Source organism: Neolamprologus multifasciatus, chromosome 7 (genome assembly GCF_963576455.1).
Source record: "Neolamprologus multifasciatus chromosome 7, fNeoMul1.2, whole genome shotgun sequence".
In the NCBI taxonomy this organism is placed as follows: domain Eukaryota; kingdom Metazoa; phylum Chordata; class Actinopteri; order Cichliformes; family Cichlidae; genus Neolamprologus; species Neolamprologus multifasciatus.
Window position 1 is genome coordinate 1024102 of NC_140445.1, and position 17807 is coordinate 1041908.

A 17807-nucleotide genomic window follows, 5' to 3' on the forward strand; every position below is an offset into this window, starting at 1 on the left:
ACTCACCTGTTCACAGCACCTGATGTTGTTGAGCAGAAAGGTAGGGTGAGCATGAGGCAAAACTTTCTGTTAACCGCAGCTTGAATGATTTTGATGTATTTTGACTGTAACTTGATGGTTTCTGTATATTTGTGCACTAATTGATGCCATAGGCCAAGTTGTAGTGTGGCATAGTAGTTAGTGCAGTTATTGGTGAGTTGCAGTTATTTGTTTGTGCAGTCTGTGCATTTGTCTAATAGTTAATCCCAGGCACTGATTTGTATACTGGACAGTTGCATGTGGAATAAAAGGAGCAAATGATACAGAAGTGTATGTTATGTGTTCATTGCTGCGCGTTATCTGTGTCCTCGTGTTTAGCCTGCCGCGGCCTGGAAGGAGGAGCCGCAACAGTACATTAACCTGTTACTACCACACACCAAATTGACTATGTGCACGTTAGCATATGCTACTTCCGGTGCGGAAACTCCTGTGGGGAGCTTTGTTTCCGGTGTCCTATTCGCGCCCTGTTTACGGTCCAAAACAAGTTAAGCAAATAAATAAATAAAGCGGCGATTTACATTTCTATAGATGTCTCGGGCACTTACCCAATATATCTGTAAATGATGTTCATCGACTTGTCGATATTTTTCCCCCGCGCCTCAGGGGAAAAGAGAAAATGGATTCAAATGTTATATTTCTCAGCTGTCCCTCGTTTATCGCGGGTGTTATGTTCTAAAAATAACCAGTGATAGGTGAAATCAATTAGCCAATTTTATTTTTTGACGGTGCAAAACGTTTCGTGTACATCGTGGACATACAGCACTGCACTTCAGAGTCACACTGCTAGCAATAGATGCGGCGATTCTGTACAGGAGAGACGGAGGAGATCGTCTGCAGCGATCAGGACGCAGGACGTAAAAAAGCATGCAAACTTGCACTAAAAAATCTGTGAAACAGCGAGGTGAAAGGTGAACCGCGTTATAGCGAGGGACCGCTGTAATTTTGAAGGTAAGTCACAACATACCCTTCGTAAATACTAATGTATAGAAACCGTTACCAGCAATCATTAATTTTTTGTGTGGCTTTTTTTCACGGTTTGTTAACATGCTGTGTAGGTGTGTACTTGACTAGCTGATATCGACATAACGGGGAAAACATCTGGTTTGACTGTTGTTCACCTGTAGTTTGAATGCTGAACATTTGCCTGTTTAAATCATAAGACCAGTCACTATACAGAGATGTGCTTCTGAATGTGGACGATGTGTCTTCTGCTGCAGTTCTGCTTGTGTTTAGTGATGTAAACAACTGATCGATCTAAACTCTTTAAACGTCAAAATTGATCATTAGATTTTTTATGACACAACAGTGGTGAGTGTTCCCACCTTCTCCTCTTTGTAACTTAACGCGATCGTTCCGTTTTCGAGTTTTGGACATCAATTTTGGAGTATATCTTCGCAGTAGCGATTGACCGCAAAGTAAAGCTACTGGAAATGTACAACCCCACATCCGGTCTCAAACCAGGAAGTTAGCATTTTCTCGTGCACAGGGTCAATCAGGTCGTTGGTCCTTGCTGGCTTGAGTAGCCACTAGGTAACAAAAGCTCAACACTGCTCAATCACTTGGTGTTCGCTCGCTCTGTGGTATAGTATCGCTTCCTGTTCCTGCTCAAACACAGTGGTGTTTCTGAGTAGCTTATTTGCTTAGCAGTTTAATTAACAACTTTTAAATACATTCTTTTTTCACAGTATAATCTTCACGTGCTTCATCCGAAGCACACTTTCTGTGTACTCACTACCTAATTTATAGCCAAAGTATTCACTCACTGTCTCTGTACTGTTTCGCTAGCTTAGCTCGTAGCCAACCCGTTAGCACCATGGCTACTTCACCTGTCCCTTCTGCACTTTCTTGCTCATTGTGTCAGATGTTTAGTTACTCCTCGGCCTCCTTTAGCAGTAATGATATCTGTAACAAATGTAGCATATTTGCAGCTCTGGAGGCCAGGATTACTGAACTGGAGACTCGGCTTTGCACCCTTCTCTCACCCTTAGCTAGCCAGGCCCCTGTAGCTGGTGCAGCCGAAGATAGCGTAGGCCCCGCTAGCTGTTCCCCGGCAGATCCCAAGCAGCTGGGGAAAGACGGCTGGGTAACGGTGAGGAGGAAGCGTAGTCCTAAACAGAAGCCCCAGGTACACCACCAACCCGTTCATGTGTCTAACCGTTTTTCCCCACTCGGTGACACACCCGCTGGGGGTCAAACTCTGGTAATTGATGATTCTGTTCTCAGACATGTGAAGCTAGAGACACCGGCAACCACAGTCAATTGTCTTCCAGGGGCCAGAGCAGGCGACATTGAAGGAAATTTAAAACTGCTGGCTAAGGGTAAACGTAAATTCAATAAAATCATAATTCACGTCGGCAGTAATAACATCCGGTTACGCCAATCGGAGGTCACTAAAATCAATATTGAATCGGTGTGCAACTTTGCCAAAACAATGTCGGACTCTGTAGTTTTCTCTGGTCCCCTCTCCAATCAGACCAGGAGTGACATGTTTAGCCGCATGTTCTCCTTAAATTGCTGGCTGTCTGAGTGGTGTCCCAGAAATGATGTGGGCTTCATAGATAATTGGCAAACCTTCTGGAGGAAACCTGGTCTTGTTAGGAGAGATGGCATCCATCCCACTTTGGATGGAGCAGCTCTCATTTCTAGAAATATGAACAAATTTATTAAACCCCCCAAAATATGACTATCCAGAGTTGGGACCAGGAAGCAGAGTTGCAGTCTTACACGCCTCTCTGCAGCTTCTCTCCTCCTGCTACCCCCCCAAAAACCCATCTCCATAGAGACTGTGTCTGCTTCCAAAAAGACAAAAAACAAACTAAAAACCAGCAACAAACAACTTAAACATTTACAAAGAAAGAACAATACAGTGTCCACATCTGAACCAAAGAGTAAAACAGTGAAATGTGGATTATTAAATATTAGGTCTCTCTCCTCCAAGTCTCTGTTAGTACATGACTTAATAATTGATCAACAAATTGATTTACTCTGCCTTACAGAAACCTGGTTGCAGCAGGATGATTATGTTAGTTTAAATGAATCAACACCCCCGAGTCATTCTAACTACCAGAAATCTCGAAGCACAGGTCGAGGGGGAGGTGTGGCAGCAATTTTTCACACCAGTCTATTAATTCATGAAAGACCAAGACAGACTTTTAATTCATTTGAAAGCCTGATGCTTAGCATTGTCCACCCCAGCTGTGAAACTCAGAAACCAGTCTTACTTGTTATCATCTATCGTCCACCTGGGCCTTACACAGAGTTTCTGTCTGATTTCTCAGACTTTATATCTGATTTAGTTCTGAGCTCAGATAAAATAATTATTGTGGGTGATTTTAACATCCATGTTGATGCTAAAAATGACAGCCTCAACATGGCATTTAATCTGTTGCTAGACTCAATTGGTTTCTCTCAAAATGTAAAAGAACCCACCCACCACTTTAATCACACTCTAGATCTTGTTTTAACATATGGCATAGAAACTGAACATTTAACAGTGTTTCCTGAAAACCCTCTCCTGTCTGATCATTTCTTGATAACATTTACATTTACAATAATTGATTACGCAGCAGTGGAGAGTGGACTTTATCAAAGTAGATGTCTTTCTGAAAGCGCTGTAACTAAGTTTAAGAATATAATCCAGCCACTGTTATCATCGTCAATGCCCTGTACCAACACAGAGCAGAGCAGCTATCTGAACGCTACCCCAACAGAGGTCGATTATCTTGTTAATAATTTCACCTCCTCACTACGTACGACTCTGGATACTGTAGCTCCAGTGAAAACTAAGGTCTCTAATCAGAAGTACCTGACCTCGTGGTATAATTCTCAAACACGTACCCTAAAGCAGATGACTCGTAATCTGGAGAGGAAATGGCGTGTCACAAATTTAGAGGATCATCATTTAGCCTGGAGAAATAGTTTGTTGCTTTATAAGAAAGCCCTCCGCAAAGCCAGAACAGCTTACTACTCATCACTGATTGAAGAAAATAAGAACAACCCCAGGTTTCTCTTCAGCACTGTAGCCAGGCTGACAAAAAGCCAGAGCTCTTTTGAGCCAACCATCCCTTTAACGTTAACTAGTGATGACTTCATGAACTTCTTCACTAATAAAATTTTTATCATTAGAGAAAAAATTACCAATAATCATCCCACAGATGTAATATTATCTACAGCTACTCTTAGTTCCATTGATGTTAAGTTAGACTCTTTTTTTCCAATCGATCTTTCTGAGTTAACTTCAATAATTACTTCCTCCAAACCATCAACGTATCTTTTAGACCCCATTCCTACAAAACTGCTCAAAGAAGTCCTGCCATTGATTAATTCTTCGATCTTATATATGATCAACCTATCTCTAATAATCGGCTATGTACCACAGGCCTTCAAGGTGGCTGCAGTTAAACTTTTACTCAAAAAGCCATCTCTAGACCCAGCAGTCTTAGCTAATTATAGGCCAATCTCCAACCTTCCTTTCATATCAAAAATTCTTGAAAGAGTAGTTGTCAAACAGCTAACAGATCATCTGCAGAGGAATGGTTTATTTGAAGAGTTTCAGTCAGGTTTCAGAGTTCATCACAGCACAGAAACAGCTTTAGTGAAGGTTACAAATGATCTTCTTATGGCCTCTGACAGTGGACTCATCTCTGTGCTTGTCCTTCTTGACCTTAGTGCAGCATTCGATACTGTTGACCATAATATCCTATTAGAGCGATTAGAACATGCTGTAGGTATTACAGGTATTGCACTGCAGTGGTTTGTATCATATCTATCTAATAGACTCCAATTTGTACATGTAAATGGAGAGTCCTCTTCACACACTGAGGTTAATTATGGAGTTCCACAGGGTTCAGTGCTAGGACCAATTCTGTTTACATTATACATGCTTCCCCTAGGCAGCATCATTAGAAGACATAGCATACATTTTCACTGCTATGCAGATGACACCCAGCTCTATCTGTCCATGAAGCCAGATAACACACACCAATTAGTTAAACTGCAGGAATGTCTTAAAGACATAAAGACTTGGATGGCCACTAACTTTCTGCTTCTTAACTCAGATAAAACTGAGGTCATTGTACTCGGCGCTGAAAAGCTTAGAAATATGCTTTTCAGCGTATTAAAATAACCAGATTCTTACTCTGGATGGCATTACCTTGGCCTCCAGTAACACTGTGAGGAACCTTGGAGTCATTTTTGACCAGGATATGTCCTTCAACGCACATATTAAACAAATATGTAAGACTGCGTTCTTCCATTTGCGCAACATCTCTAAAATTAGAAATATCCTGTCTCAGAGTGACGCTGAAAAACTAGTTCATGCATTTATTACTTCCAGGCTGGACTACTGCAATTCATTATTATCAGGATGTCCAAAAAACTCACTGAAAAGCCTTCAGTTAATCCAAAATGCTGCAGCAAGAGTACTGACAGGGACTAGAAAGAGAGAGCATATTTCTCCTGTTTTGGCTTCCCTTCATTGGCTTCCTGTTAAATCCAGAATTGAATTCAAAATCCTGCTCCTCACATACAAGGTCTTAAATAATCAGGCCCCATCTTATCTTAATGACCTTGTAGTACCATATCACCCTATTAGAGCACTTCGCTCCCGCTCTGCAGGCCTACTTGTTGTTCCTAGAGTATTTAAAAGTAGAATGGGAGGGAGAGCCTTCAGTTTTCAGGCCCCTCTTCTGTGGAACCAGCTTCCAGTTTGGATTCGGGAGACAGACACTATCTCTACTTTTAAGATTAGGCTTAAAACTTTCCTTTTTGCTAAAGCATATAGTTAGGGCTGGACCAGGTGACCCTGAATCCTCCCTTAGTTATGCTGCAATAGATGTAGGCTGCCGGAGGATTCCCATGATGCATTGAGTTTTTCCTTTCCAGTCACCTTTCTCACTCACTATGTGTTAACAGACCTCTCTGTATTGAATCGTATCTGTTATTAATCTCTGTCTCTCTTCCACAGCATGTCTTTTATCCTGTCTTCCTTCTCTCACCCCAACCGGTCGCAGCAGATGGCCGCCCCTCCCTGAGCCTGGTTCTGCCGGAGGTTTCTTCCTGTTAAAAGGCAGTTTTTCCTTCCCACTGTCGCCAAAGTGCTTGCTCATAGGGGGTCATATGATTGTTGGGCTTTTCTCTGTATCTATGAAGCGCCTTGAGGCGACATTTGTTGTGATTTGGCGCTATATAAATAAAATTGAATTGAATTGAATTGCCCCCTAGCATCCTGGAGCACTTCTGTTGTGTTTTGTACATGTTTTGGAGTTTGTACGTGCTTCCGGGTTTATACGTGCTATTGGGTTTTTACGTTTATATATATATTTATATATAAATATGTATAAATAAAACAACATTTTTTACATTAGTAATTCCTTTTGTGCATAATTTCATATTGTTGTTAAAAATAAATAAATTAAAGCAACAAAACAACCTGAAGACCCGGTTGGGAGCCGAAAGAGCCGGGTCTTTTTAGTGAGTCGAGCCGGAAGAGTCGGTTCTCTAAAAAGAGCCGGAAATCCCATCACTAATATTTACTAAACTTGTTTTTGTTTTATTGTTCTTCATAAAGCCACGTTTTATATGCCTATTTTCTTCATATAAAATATAACAAAAATTAAATATTTTATTCTGTGTTTTTCTTTAATTGTTGCTTTGATATTGTATATTTAGTACATTTCGATTAGACTTTAACACAAACACAGGAAGTACGATCCCGTCTCCGCCGTTTGTCCCTCCTGGTGTTCCGTAGTGGCGGTTCATTGGCTGCGGGCGCCTCCAAAACAAACTCAGTTTCGACTTTTCGGTGATTAAAAACTCTTTCTGGGTAAGTATAGTTAATCTTACAGACATTGAGGGTCAGGCGAAAACATTCCCGGCAGTTTCCGCTCGCCTCGCGACTATTTGTTAACTTTAAAGCCGCCAAGCTGTTAGTCGGTTAGCATGAGCTACCTGTAGCTGCAGGTTCAAGTTAACGGAACAAAGTCGATAAAAGTTCTGTTTGATGGACCAAAAACATCCCGCGAGCCGTTTAAAGTTCTCACAGGCGTCAGACTCAGCTTTACGTGTCCGTCTGCCTGCAGTTAACTGTGTAGAAAAACTACAACAGAGACCAAAAAACTACGAACATCCGATAGATTTCACAGAAATACTTCAGCACTGTGTACTTTTACTGCCTGATACTTGGAGTTACTGCACCAGCTTTTCAACTCTACATTCCTATAAGACTTTTTAAAAACAGATTTCAGAGCGTTGAACAGTAAAGGAAATAAACACAATCGAAAATAAATTAAATAGAATCTAGTTTTGAATTCAGTGGGAAAAGTAGACATGCACATTTTTTTGGCTTTGTCGGTTTCTAAAAGCCAAAAAGTAAAATGTAAATCCGATCCATCTTCCTGTGTTTATTCCTGTTTTTTCCCTTCTATAGTCATGTAGTTCTGATCATTGTTTAATGGAAAACTTTACAATTATGTTGTTTGTGCTTTTTGACAAAAGCAATGATGAGCTGTAAAACTAACAGTGACGGCCTGCGAGGATACAAATCTCTGTGCATGTGTTTATTTTCTCCAGCTGTTACCATGGAGGAGGTGACACGGCTGATGTCGACCGGAGACTGCGTGAAGATCTGGGATGCGGTTTCCATGGCGCCGGTGGAGCAGTTTAACCCACACAGCACAAGCCACCCTGTCGCTCAGGCCTGCTGGAGCTCCAACAGTATCCTGCTGTCACTAAGTCACCACAGCCTGGACATGAAAGATGGAAATCTGCTGTCTTTGTCATGTCCAGCAGGGGGCGACTCCTCTGTCTGATTGTATACACACCTTTGGTCACCCTGAGCTCAGTAAGCACTTCCTGATGAGTTTATGATCTCAGTTGGCGGTTTAATTTCAAGGGGCAGCCAATCACAATTTAAATGTCTTAAAGGGGGAGGAGCTAAAGCAGCTTCTTTCAGACAGGTCATGAACAGTATGAGACAAAGAAAGCTTATTTTAAACTATGAATCACGCAGAGCTGCCCTGTCAGAGTGAGCTGCATAAATCACCTTTAGATCTGTGAATCAGCCTTGACCAGTTCTCTCAGACCAGTACCTGGTCAGCGCCAGCAGCAGTGGGGACAAGCTGGTCGTTTCCAGCCTCAAGTCGACTCCTGTGCCGGTGGTGGAGCTGGCCGACGGGGTGAGTCTCAGCTCTTTAAAGACTGCAGAGGGGTAAAAGAAGAATAAAGCCTGAGACGTTATTGTTTGTCTCTGGGTCCAAATTCTCCTTCAGTTCCCAAAACACTGAGCTTTAGAAATATGATACCAGCTGTTCTTCCAGGTGTTTCAGTAAAGTTTAGGTTTCAGGGAAAAGAGGGAAACTAAAGATTTTAGTTATGCTGTGTAGTTTTAGAAAGCCGAGTCAGTCTGGTAAGTATCTCACTGAGAGCTCTTCGGTTTTTGAAGTGTAACGGTGCTGGTTTGTGTTCAGAAAAAGCAGACCCGGGTGTGTCTGAGCTCCTCGTCTCAGTTCCTGGTCAGCGGAGGTCTCGATCACTGCGTGCACATCTGGGACCTGAAGACCACGAGACTGCACCGCTCCCTCAAGGTAGGACCTCACGCCACCTCCGGGTTCCTTTACCCCTGAGCGGGATAAACATGGCCTCCTTTTCTCTCAGGACCATAAGGAGGAGGTGACGTGCGTGTCCTTTAATGCCAACGACAGCTACGTCGCCTCCGGCTCCACCAGCGGCGACCTAGTCCTCCATAGTCTGACCACCAACCTGTCCAGCAGGCCGTTCGGCCACGGCAGCAACCAGGTCAGACCTCCACTTTCATATCGTTTATTTTAAAGATTTTCTTTGAAGCCACTCAGGTGAGCTGTGAGCTGGTGATATGACTGTAGTGAAGGAGGACAAAGAGGGAGCAGCCAAAAGGTGGAGGTGTGCTTTCAGTTTATTTACCTCACGTTATATAAAGTCTCTGCAGGCTCAGAGTTAACCAGAGAGTGGAGGAGGGGCTCAGTTTTTATGCTTCACTCTGTTCAGAGTCAGAGTCTGTGTATGTAAAGACTGTAACTAAAAGACAGCAGAGGAATGTTGGTATTACTGCTTGATGATCTGTTGCTCTCCAGCCCATCCACGACCTGAGCTTGTCCACGGTGAAGCGCTCCCTGCTGGGCAGCGTGTCTGACAGCGGAACGGTGGTGCTGTGGGACTCCAACACCCAGAAGGAGCTGCACGTGTTCGACGGCGCCCACAAGGCCCCAGGCTCCGGCCTGGCCTTCTCGCCCACCAACGACCTGCTGGTCGTCAGCGTCGGCCTGGACAAGAAGATCGTCTGCTACGACACCGCCAGCAAGATGTGAGTCCGATCGCTCACGTCCCGGGACCTGCTCGGTCACAAGGCTGTTACGCCCTCTGTGGAGCTCCTGTTCCATAGAGGGCGCTCTCGAGCTCATTGAGTCTTTCACCTGTCTTCCTTTCAGGAGACTGCAGAAGACTTCTAGACTTTAAAATGAGTCTCATCGTGTTTTATCCTGTGTTAATATAAAACTTTCTGTCCAGAACCAAAGCAAAGCAGCATGAGCTGAAGCTCTTTATCTGTGGAGAAAATCTGTTCCACTTTGTGTTTAACGGCGTGTTCGTCTGCGTCTCCAGCGTCCTGAGGTCCATCCGCGTGGACAGTCCTCTGACAGCTGTGGACTTCACTCTGGACGGTACTGGGCTGGTGGTCGGGTCCACTCGCGGGAAGATCTACCAGTACGACCTGAGAAACTCCAGCGCCCCCACCAGGATCACAGTGGCCCATAAAACCTCAGTGACCTGCCTGCGCTTCCAGAGCAACGCCAGCAAACACAAGGTGCCATCCTCGGGACTCTCAGGTGGAAGATGGGAATAATATCAATTTTTCCTTCAGTGTGTATAAACCTGCAGGCTTCTTTCTCTTTCTTGTCTCAGTCCAGTAAAACTGGCTCCTCAAAAACTTCCAGCTCTAAGAGATCCTCCACCAAGCTCCCCAGCAGCCAACCAGATCCCACCGCCAGCACAGGCCCTGCCCCCAACAGACAGGTGACAAACACAGGTGGGTTTCACGCCGTAGGTCACTGTGGACGCATTTTTCCCACACAGATAAATAAGGCAACTGTGAGCTTGAAGCTCCTGTGGCAGTGTGGCCAATCACGGTCGTCCTGTCTGATGATGATGAAGCCGTAATTACAGCACGTGTTCAGCAGGAGGCGCTGCTGTGGACGGGATGTGTCGGGAAGCTGAAGGCCAGCAGGGGGCGGAGCAGTTCAGTAGCGTGGGACGAAACAGTCTGGACATCTTCTCTCCCGCTCGCGAAGGTCAGAGGCAGCCTGTGATTGGCTGAAATCCGATGCTGCATTCACTAACGTTGCCTTGTTTTTGTAAATCGCAGCATTCTCTGTTATCAAAGGAGCTTTCAAAGAAAAGCGTCTGGACTTCTTTAAGTTGCTTGACGACGTTTCACCTCATCTGAGAAACGTCCAGACGCTTTCTTTGAAAGCTTTGACTACGATGACCTGGATGACCGAGAACCTTCAGACGTTCTCTGTCATCACCTCTACCTGAATCCATTTCAGTCGTGACTCTCCTTCTTCTTCCAGACCCGCCTACCCACGGGACCACCGCGAACACGCCATTTGGACGAGGACAGGGTACGAGAGGAGGTCACCAGATGCATTTGAAGCGACGCTGCCGTCGGACCAATCCTGACGCTGTGTTTCTTTTTCCTTAGTTACCACTTTGGAGGTGATGTCTAGAGAGGGGGAGGGTCAGCAGCTAACAGGCCGGTCCAGCCTGGACATCTTCTCTCCACTCAGAGAAGGTCAGAGTTCAAGTTCAACGCCCATTTAAAATGCCTAAAGGTCCAGGTGAGGTCACCTGGAGGTTAAAGAATGTCTGCACTGTGCTTCAGACGCAGGTCCCAGCTCTCACAGGAAGACGCCACTGGGAACGCCGCTCGCAGCCTCGGCGGGGAGGTGCTACAGCCCGCTGTCCGTCTTCCAGACCCCTCCGGCTATCAAAGAGGAGGAGCCAAACACCGCTGTAGCTGGAGAACTGTGTGACTCCAGAAAGGTGATGACCTTTAAACCTTTAACCTCTACACCTGTGACAACGCAGGTCCACCTAACTGAACTTTGATCTGTCTCAGTCTGACAAAGTCAGCTGTTCCAGTCTGGAGACACAGAGTCAGTCCACGCCCCCTATGTCACAGTCAGCCAATCACAGTCAGCTGGCCCCGCCCTTCTTCACGCCAGAGCCCAGCCTCCGGAGAGCCAATGGCATTCAGGCTCACCTGAGCTACGACTCACCTGTCCACGGAGCTCCACCCACCACCTCTGCAGCAGCAGGTAGAGTCGGCAGCAGCAGTTCTGAGGCCGAGGGTTCAATTCCCACTAAGGTCCGATATCACCGTGGTTAGTTCACTGTCTGTGGGACTCTGTAGGAATAGGCTTGTGAATTGGACGCTGAGTTCAGGGTCAGCTGCTTGTGTGGGAGATTCCGATGTTTCCTCTGCCTTCAGGTCTGTCGGCTGCCGTTTCCTCGACTCTCTCTCAGAACATCGCCGACGTGGTTGGACAGGCCGGAGCTGCTCCCCTCACCTCCCTGCAGATCCACTTCATCCAGAACATGATCCACGAAACTCTGGAGGAGTTCAGGTCAGTCTGACCTCTGACCTCTCTTCAGAGAAAAATCAGCTAGCCTTTTTGTGGGGACTATTTTCAGAGGCGGATTGATTTGGTGTGTTTGAGCTTTTATGGCAGCGACATGAACAAGCTTCTTCTCCTCAGGAACGCCTGTCACAAAGACATCATCAACCTCCAGGTGGAGATGATCCGACAGTTTTACATCCAGTTGGTACGACCGATTCGTCCAAGCTTTCCTCTGATGGTCAGATGTGACTTTCTGGTGTTTTATGGTTCTGTGTTTGTGTTTCAGACTGAGATCCACTGTCTGATAGAGAAATACTCCGTCAACGACTCTCTGGTGGAGGAGATCGAGAGGCTGAAGGAGGAGAACCGCCGGCTCAGGGCCAACTACTGACCGTCTGGAGCCTCGTTCTGGCTGCCTCCTCCCATCCTGACGTCAGATGGTCCAACATGAACACGTGTGTGTGTGTGTGTGTGTGTGTGTGTGTGTGTGTGTGTGTGTGTGTGTGTGTGTGTGGGGATGAGGGTGAACACTTATGTTTTGTTGTAATTTAATGAATTTTGATGTCAAAGCCTGGAAGAGTTTGAAAGGCGGTCTGTTCACATGTGCCTGCATCATGTTTCAGTAAGAAACTTTTGTCTGAAGAAGAATAAAAATAAAATGTTTACAGCCAATAAAAAAATTACGTGTGTGTTTTCATGTACACAGAAATCAACCCGAATCTAAAACCTTTGGTGTGTTTATCACAGTTTTAATGATCAGCAACTAACACGGTGTGAGGTATTTACGGTAGAATGTAGCATTTACGGTAGAATGTAGCATTTACGGTGATATGCGGTCGTAGTTTCTAGTGAAATGTGTGTTTGTTCTTTGGCTTTTCGCGGGCCGGCGGTTTGAGCGTGTCGGGGTGGGGTTACTCTCTCTGCGCGCTCACACTCTTTGGTTGTTTACCTGCTAGCCTGTGAGCGCGCAGCACGCTCACGAAGTTCACAGACTTTTAAGTTCTCGTGCTCCGCGGCGATGAACCCGGAGCTCCGCGGGTTGTTTTAGACCAACAGCAGCGGGGAAACGGACAGATTCACCGCGGGAACTTTAACCCTGCGCGAGGCTAGCAGGTGACCTTTGACCCGCTCAGGCTCGGTTAGTTTATTGTCGGGTTTTTCTCTTTCAGCCGCTCAGAGCAAAGTTGGCTTCCTGCTAGCGCTGCTTACCTGACGTGAATCACCTGAAGGTGACGTTTCATTTGATCCACTTCACGCAGGAATTCAAACCCTGCAGCGAAACTGAGACCAACGAGCCTCAAATGTTCCTGTAATTGTTTATAGTATTTATGACGTCACGAGCTGAGCGTTAAACGTGTTTTCAGTCTAATCTAACGCACACCTGGCAGACAGGTGTGCGATACTGCGTGTACTTTCTAACATTATAGACCTGCAGGCAGAGACACGCGGAAACCCACAGTCAGTGTTACCTGCAGCAGGTGCCGGCGGCCACGCCCACTACAGATCACGTGCTGGTGTGCCAATTTTTGCACACCTGGATGAGCCGCTGTGGGTTATGTGCTAACCGCGAAGTGAACCGGGTCGCTCTCCACCAGACTCCATTCACAAAAGCTGGATTTTTACGTCACAGAAGGGCGGAGCTTTGCGTCTGCAGCGGCCTCGATTGGTCCGTTAGTTTGTGTTACGGAGCGACTCTGACGTTTTAGTGAGTTAGTTCGGATCACAAGAAAACACTGAAACAGTAAAGTCACGCAAAGTTGAATAGAAACTTCTTTTTTCTGTCAGGTGAAAATCCGCGTTTTTGTCAGTGGACTCTGGTGTAAGATCGGTTTCTTTGTTGGCCTCCCAAAAGCCATAAACGTCATCATCTAGTCCCAAACGTCATGGGAACAATAGGTTAGCAGGTACCTTTAAGATGTACGTTATTGTTATTATTAACATTTAATTATTAAACAGCTTTATTGTTGTTTATTTTTAAAGTTTTACTGTTACACTGGCGCCTGTAGTGCTTCGGCTGTGACATAAAAAGACAGTCGGCCATCACATCTGGAGCCGATGGCTTCAGATCTGACTGAGGTCATTCAGCCTCAACGCTGTTTGATTCCTGTGAAGCGACTGATCTGGTTCGATGGTTTTTTTGTTGATTCGTCAGCAGAGCTGCAGTTTTCTTTGTGTCGCACATGGAATTGAATTGTCAGCAGTTACTGAGCGTGAGCAGCAGGTTAAACCTCTTTAATCTGAAGTTTGCTTTTCTGCCTTTCTCAGCTCGGACTCTCCTCCAGAACGATGGCCAACCCACTCAGGTCTGAAGTGTTTCGACTGTACAAGAACGTGAGTGTCGGGAAAATTCATTTTTAAAGAACTCGATGACCAATGTTCCCTCTAATGTTTCATGTGTCTGAACACACAAACTCCCTGAGCGTCCCCTTCGACACTGTGAGCAACAGCAGACGTGTGCACTGTGGTCACGCCAGCATCCAAGTTACATGTTTATTAAAGTAATCAAATTACAGCATTTACATTTATGTTAGACTACTTTTAATTAACTGCTTTAGACCATTTACAATTAAAATAAAAACAATCTTGTTCATGACCTGTAGCATGTTAACACTATTGGAAGGAAAAATAACTTGAACTCCAATAAAGCTCTGACTGTATTATGAGTCTGTGGTCTGGGAGAGAGTCTGTAACTCTGTCTGCAAATACAGTAAATAATGACCAATGTTGGGCAATTAATGATATAGTTACTTCTTCAAAAAAGTAACTGAGTTATGGAAACAAAGTTTTTTGCAGCTGTTTACCTAAAAATGCAGCCAAGGCGTTTTTAAATAAACATTTCAAACTATTTACAGAACAATCAGCTGTTCTGCATCAAATCTGATGCCACACAAATTATTTGTGCCGCTCCAAAAATAATTTGTGTCACTATGAGATGAAGGAGAACAACAGCAATACAATACACAAGCTAAACCTGACAAAAATGTGTATTTTATTATAACCAGTTGACTGATTACTCATGTCTAGGGCATGTACTATAAAGCATTTGGGGATTCAGGATTAGCCTGATGTTTAAGGGTTACGAAGGCAACTCACTTCTGATCACAGCAGGTTAAGTTGGAGATAAGAGATCAACTCATGCAGTGCAAAAAAATCACCACCTACCAGAAGATCCCTCAGACCTCAGTAGGCACAAAATACCTGTATCTTTAGTTTTTAGCAGATGTGTCACTGCTGTAACACCTGTAACATTCAGCAGTCGCCTCATTGTTCTGACACACAACAACACTATTGACTACACTACACACTAACTACACACTAACTACACAACATTTGTGCTAAACGTCACAAATCTCTCACATCTCAAACACGTCACAGGCTTTCGAGCGTTTTCCTTATAAAACGCAGTTTTCACCGTTTCTTCCTGCAGTAAATATAAACAACAACAGTATTCAGGAAGAAAAACAAACATTGCAGATATTTTATCATAACTCTGGTTTTACGGCCGATCAACACAATTTAAAAACTGGTATAAAGTCCACACTTTGTCCGTCAGTTGTTCGTCTGTCCTGCTCACATCTCCAATGGTTGTACACGTTGTCATTAACTTCACTCCACATCAGCCGCTTTGCTAAAACACTGGTGTCGCACATAAGGATGCTGTCATAGCCTGTCAATGTTGATTAGCTGCTTATATACGAATGTGAATCGCATCATTGGCTGGACTTTGGGATAAGGTGGCATCGTTCCGTCACTGACTCACACTGCAAAACAGAATTGTTAAAGTTTTAATTTTAATTTCAGTGCAGGTTAGATTTTGTTTTTGTGCACAACGCAGATTTTCTGTGCAGAGACCGAGCGCAGCTTAGAGGGAACACTGTTGTTGACACGTCCGTGCAGCGATTCTCATATTCTAGATTTTCTGTTTTCACAGCTGTAAACGTCAGAATCGGGAGTTTGGATGATGAGACTTCAGGCGGCGTCAGCAAAGACTCCATGATGATGTTGTTAACATTTATTGACAGTTAATTTACTTTTAAGATGATCCGTCTGATATATTTAAAGCTTATTTATCGGATCGAGCTGAGATTATCTGCTCAAACACTCTGAAGACACTTCATGTTTATTAAAGGGTGAAAAAGTGGACGTGTTTCAGTGGCAGCGCCGTCGTTACGCCGCGAACAACATCAGCAGAGAAAACCAACAAACAATCAAACTCGCAGCATCACAATATTTTAATAACATTAAAGCCCAAAACACAGAAATCTAACACCCCTCCCTCTGTAGCCCCGCCCCTTTAGCGGGTTCTGAGTGAAACCAGCTGCACATGTGATGTGCTGTGGCCATCTTTAGACCAGGCGTGTCAAACATAAGGCCCAGGGGCCAGAATCGGCCCAGCAAAGAGCTTTTAAAGGCAGCCTGGTGGCTCGTTTCTTTAAGGAGTAAAAATGTAGAAAAGTATTTGATGCATGAAGCGAAAACTTTCAGGCAGATCAGTTGTAAACTATAAAAATGTGGTGACCTGAGATGGGGCGACTTTTAAACTCAGTGAGTTTAAACAAACAGGCAGCAGGCGGCGCTTTCTTATTTCATAAATCCAAAAAATAAGATGCCAGCACTCGTGATCCCTCATGGTGAAGGTTTAAAGACTTCCTGTGTCCACCTCACGCAGGAGCTCCGCCCTCTCTGCAGAGCCGAAAGTAAGAAAGTAAGAAAATAAGGTGAGACACTGTAACAATCAGTGTTTTTACAGTTTTTATGCACGAGGAAGCGTGTAGGATGGAAATCAGCGGCGCCTTCATGCTATCTGCAGATAAACCTTTGACTCTCTTTAGGAAAACACTTCCTGTTATCAGCTTTAGACTAAGATAAGGTCTCTGCAGGGAGCGCCGCTGAAGGGATTACAAAGAAAGTAAAGTGTAAAGTGAATCACTGGAAGCGCTCGTGGATCCTCGGAGCGTTCATCGCCGACACAAAGTGAACCTGGGTCAGACCTCTGACTGTAACGAAGGCGTTCCCGCTGCTCGTCCTGATAAAACATGTCGGCCTCTGGAGGCGTGTCAGTCTGAGATCATCGTCCAGAGTGATTTTAAGACCTGTGCTGAGGTCATGTGATCATCATGTGCTGTCATACATCGGCCGCCTTTTTGTCCTTTAGTAAAAATAAAGACATATTTTTGCCAACACATCCTCTTCCTCCTTGCAGCTCCTCTACCTCGGCCGGGAGTACCCCAAAGGTGGCGACTACTTCCGGGGCCGTCTGAGAGCGGCGTTTGCCAGGAACAAGGCGGTGGAGGACCCCGAGCAAATAAAGGCCCTGATTGCTCGTGGCGAGTACGTGGGCCGGGAGCTGGAGGCGCTTTACTACCTGAGGAAGTACAGAGCGATGAAGAAGCGCTACTACGAGGACGAAACGGCGACCGAACGGTGACGACACGAACAGCTCTGAGGTTTACGGTTCTGATCCTGAGGTCACATGACCACCGAGTGAAACCTTTAAATTAAAGTATTCAAAACAAAAACAAGCGTGAGTCCTCCTTCCTTCCTGTCTGTTCCCATAGGAAACAGTAGAAAAGGTCAGAGGTCAGAGGTCGGGGGGGCGATGGCGTCTTTGTCGGCCAGGTTGACTCTGCAGATGGGACAGGTGGGGTTATCCTGGGGGGGAGGAGACAGAGTCAGGTGGCGTTCCGAGTTTATGTCATCTCCGTATAACCAAGCAGGGCGTTACCTTCAGCCACTGGTCGATACAGTGAACGTGGTAGTCATGGAAACAGGACAGAATCCTCAGCTTCTCGCCGTCGCTGTAGTCGCAGAAACAGATCTGACAGCTGCCGGCCAATCAGCACAGAGACGTGTTAGCGTGCAGGTTTGGGGTTTGTTTGTTTTCAGCGTTACAAATGGCGAGCTCGGAGACTCACTGCGTGTTCCCGCCGCTGCCGCCGCATCTCTGGAACACCTTGGTGGGAAACCTCTGGATGTCCGTCGCGCTCAGCTGATTGGTCCTCACGGCGCCCTGACGCTCCTCGAGCTCCAGCAGAGACTGAAAGACGAGCAAAGGTGTCAGCACTGATATCTGGGCCCTGATTGGTCCACGTTGAATATCTGCAGCGTCTAACTGTA

General features: G+C 45.3%; 3 protein-coding genes across 9 annotated transcripts in view; 2 read left to right on the forward strand and 1 right to left on the reverse strand.

Moving 5' to 3' along the window:
• On the forward strand, positions 1 to 12370 carry nedd1 (NEDD1 gamma-tubulin ring complex targeting factor). Of its 4 annotated transcripts, XR_014875017.1 has the most exons (17): positions 1 to 40; positions 7609 to 7752; positions 8119 to 8213; positions 8505 to 8621; positions 8692 to 8832; positions 9147 to 9376; positions 9673 to 9874; positions 9973 to 10096; positions 10245 to 10358; positions 10641 to 10691; positions 10772 to 10861; positions 10952 to 11112; positions 11189 to 11387; positions 11561 to 11696; positions 11829 to 11895; positions 11977 to 12181; positions 12213 to 12370. XR_014875017.1 is itself a non-coding variant. In XM_085165854.1 (16 exons), the coding sequence occupies exons 2-16, from the start codon at positions 7617 to 7619 to the stop codon at positions 12079 to 12081; spliced, it is 1968 nt and encodes a 655-aa protein (XP_085021980.1). In that variant the 5' UTR covers positions 1 to 40; positions 7609 to 7616; the 3' UTR covers positions 12082 to 12370. The 4 variants fall into 4 exon arrangements, 3 of the variants coding, with proteins under 3 accessions (XP_085021980.1, XP_085021981.1, XP_085021982.1); XM_085165854.1 differs by having other exon boundaries at positions 11977 to 12370; XM_085165855.1 differs by having other exon boundaries at positions 2 to 40; positions 10248 to 10358; positions 11977 to 12370.
• Positions 10968 to 17807, reverse strand: part of LOC146513386 (uncharacterized) — a 20094-nt gene continuing 13254 nt past the window's right edge. The window contains exons 11-13 of the mRNA XM_085165858.1: positions 17606 to 17727; positions 17416 to 17515; positions 10968 to 17342 (exon numbers count right to left, since the gene is read on the reverse strand). Of these exons, the coding sequence (XP_085021984.1) occupies positions 17265 to 17342; positions 17416 to 17515; positions 17606 to 17727 (300 nt within the window). The 3' untranslated portion in view covers positions 10968 to 17264. The remainder of the gene's footprint in view (positions 17343 to 17415; positions 17516 to 17605; positions 17728 to 17807) is intronic.
• Positions 12482 to 17212, forward strand: lyrm5b (LYR motif containing 5b). 4 transcript variants are annotated; one of them, XM_085165867.1, is made up of 3 exons: positions 12482 to 12828; positions 13956 to 14021; positions 16894 to 17212. In XM_085165867.1, the coding sequence occupies exons 2-3, from the start codon at positions 13977 to 13979 to the stop codon at positions 17116 to 17118; spliced, it is 270 nt and encodes an 89-aa protein (XP_085021993.1). In that variant the 5' UTR covers positions 12482 to 12828; positions 13956 to 13976; the 3' UTR covers positions 17119 to 17212. The 4 variants fall into 4 exon arrangements, with proteins under 4 accessions (XP_085021993.1, XP_085021992.1, XP_085021995.1 ...); XM_085165866.1 differs by having other exon boundaries at positions 12482 to 12803; XM_085165869.1 differs by lacking the exon at positions 12482 to 12828 and adding an exon at positions 12842 to 12919.

Coding starts and splice junctions, on each gene's coding strand:
- nedd1 (XM_085165854.1), top strand. CDS start 7,617: ATGGAGGAGGTGACACGGCTGATGTCGACCGGAGACTGCGTGAAGATC. Junction 8,622..8,691: donor GACTGCACCGCTCCCTCAAG/GTAGGACCTCAC, acceptor CTTTTCTCTCAG/GACCATAAGGAGGAGGTGAC. Junction 10,862..10,951: donor CTTCTCTCCACTCAGAGAAG/GTCAGAGTTCAA, acceptor ACTGTGCTTCAG/ACGCAGGTCCCAGCTCTCAC.
- lyrm5b (XM_085165867.1), top strand. CDS start 13,977: ATGGCCAACCCACTCAGGTCTGAAGTGTTTCGACTGTACAAGAAC. Junction 14,022..16,893: donor TGTTTCGACTGTACAAGAAC/GTGAGTGTCGGG, acceptor TCCTCCTTGCAG/CTCCTCTACCTCGGCCGGGA.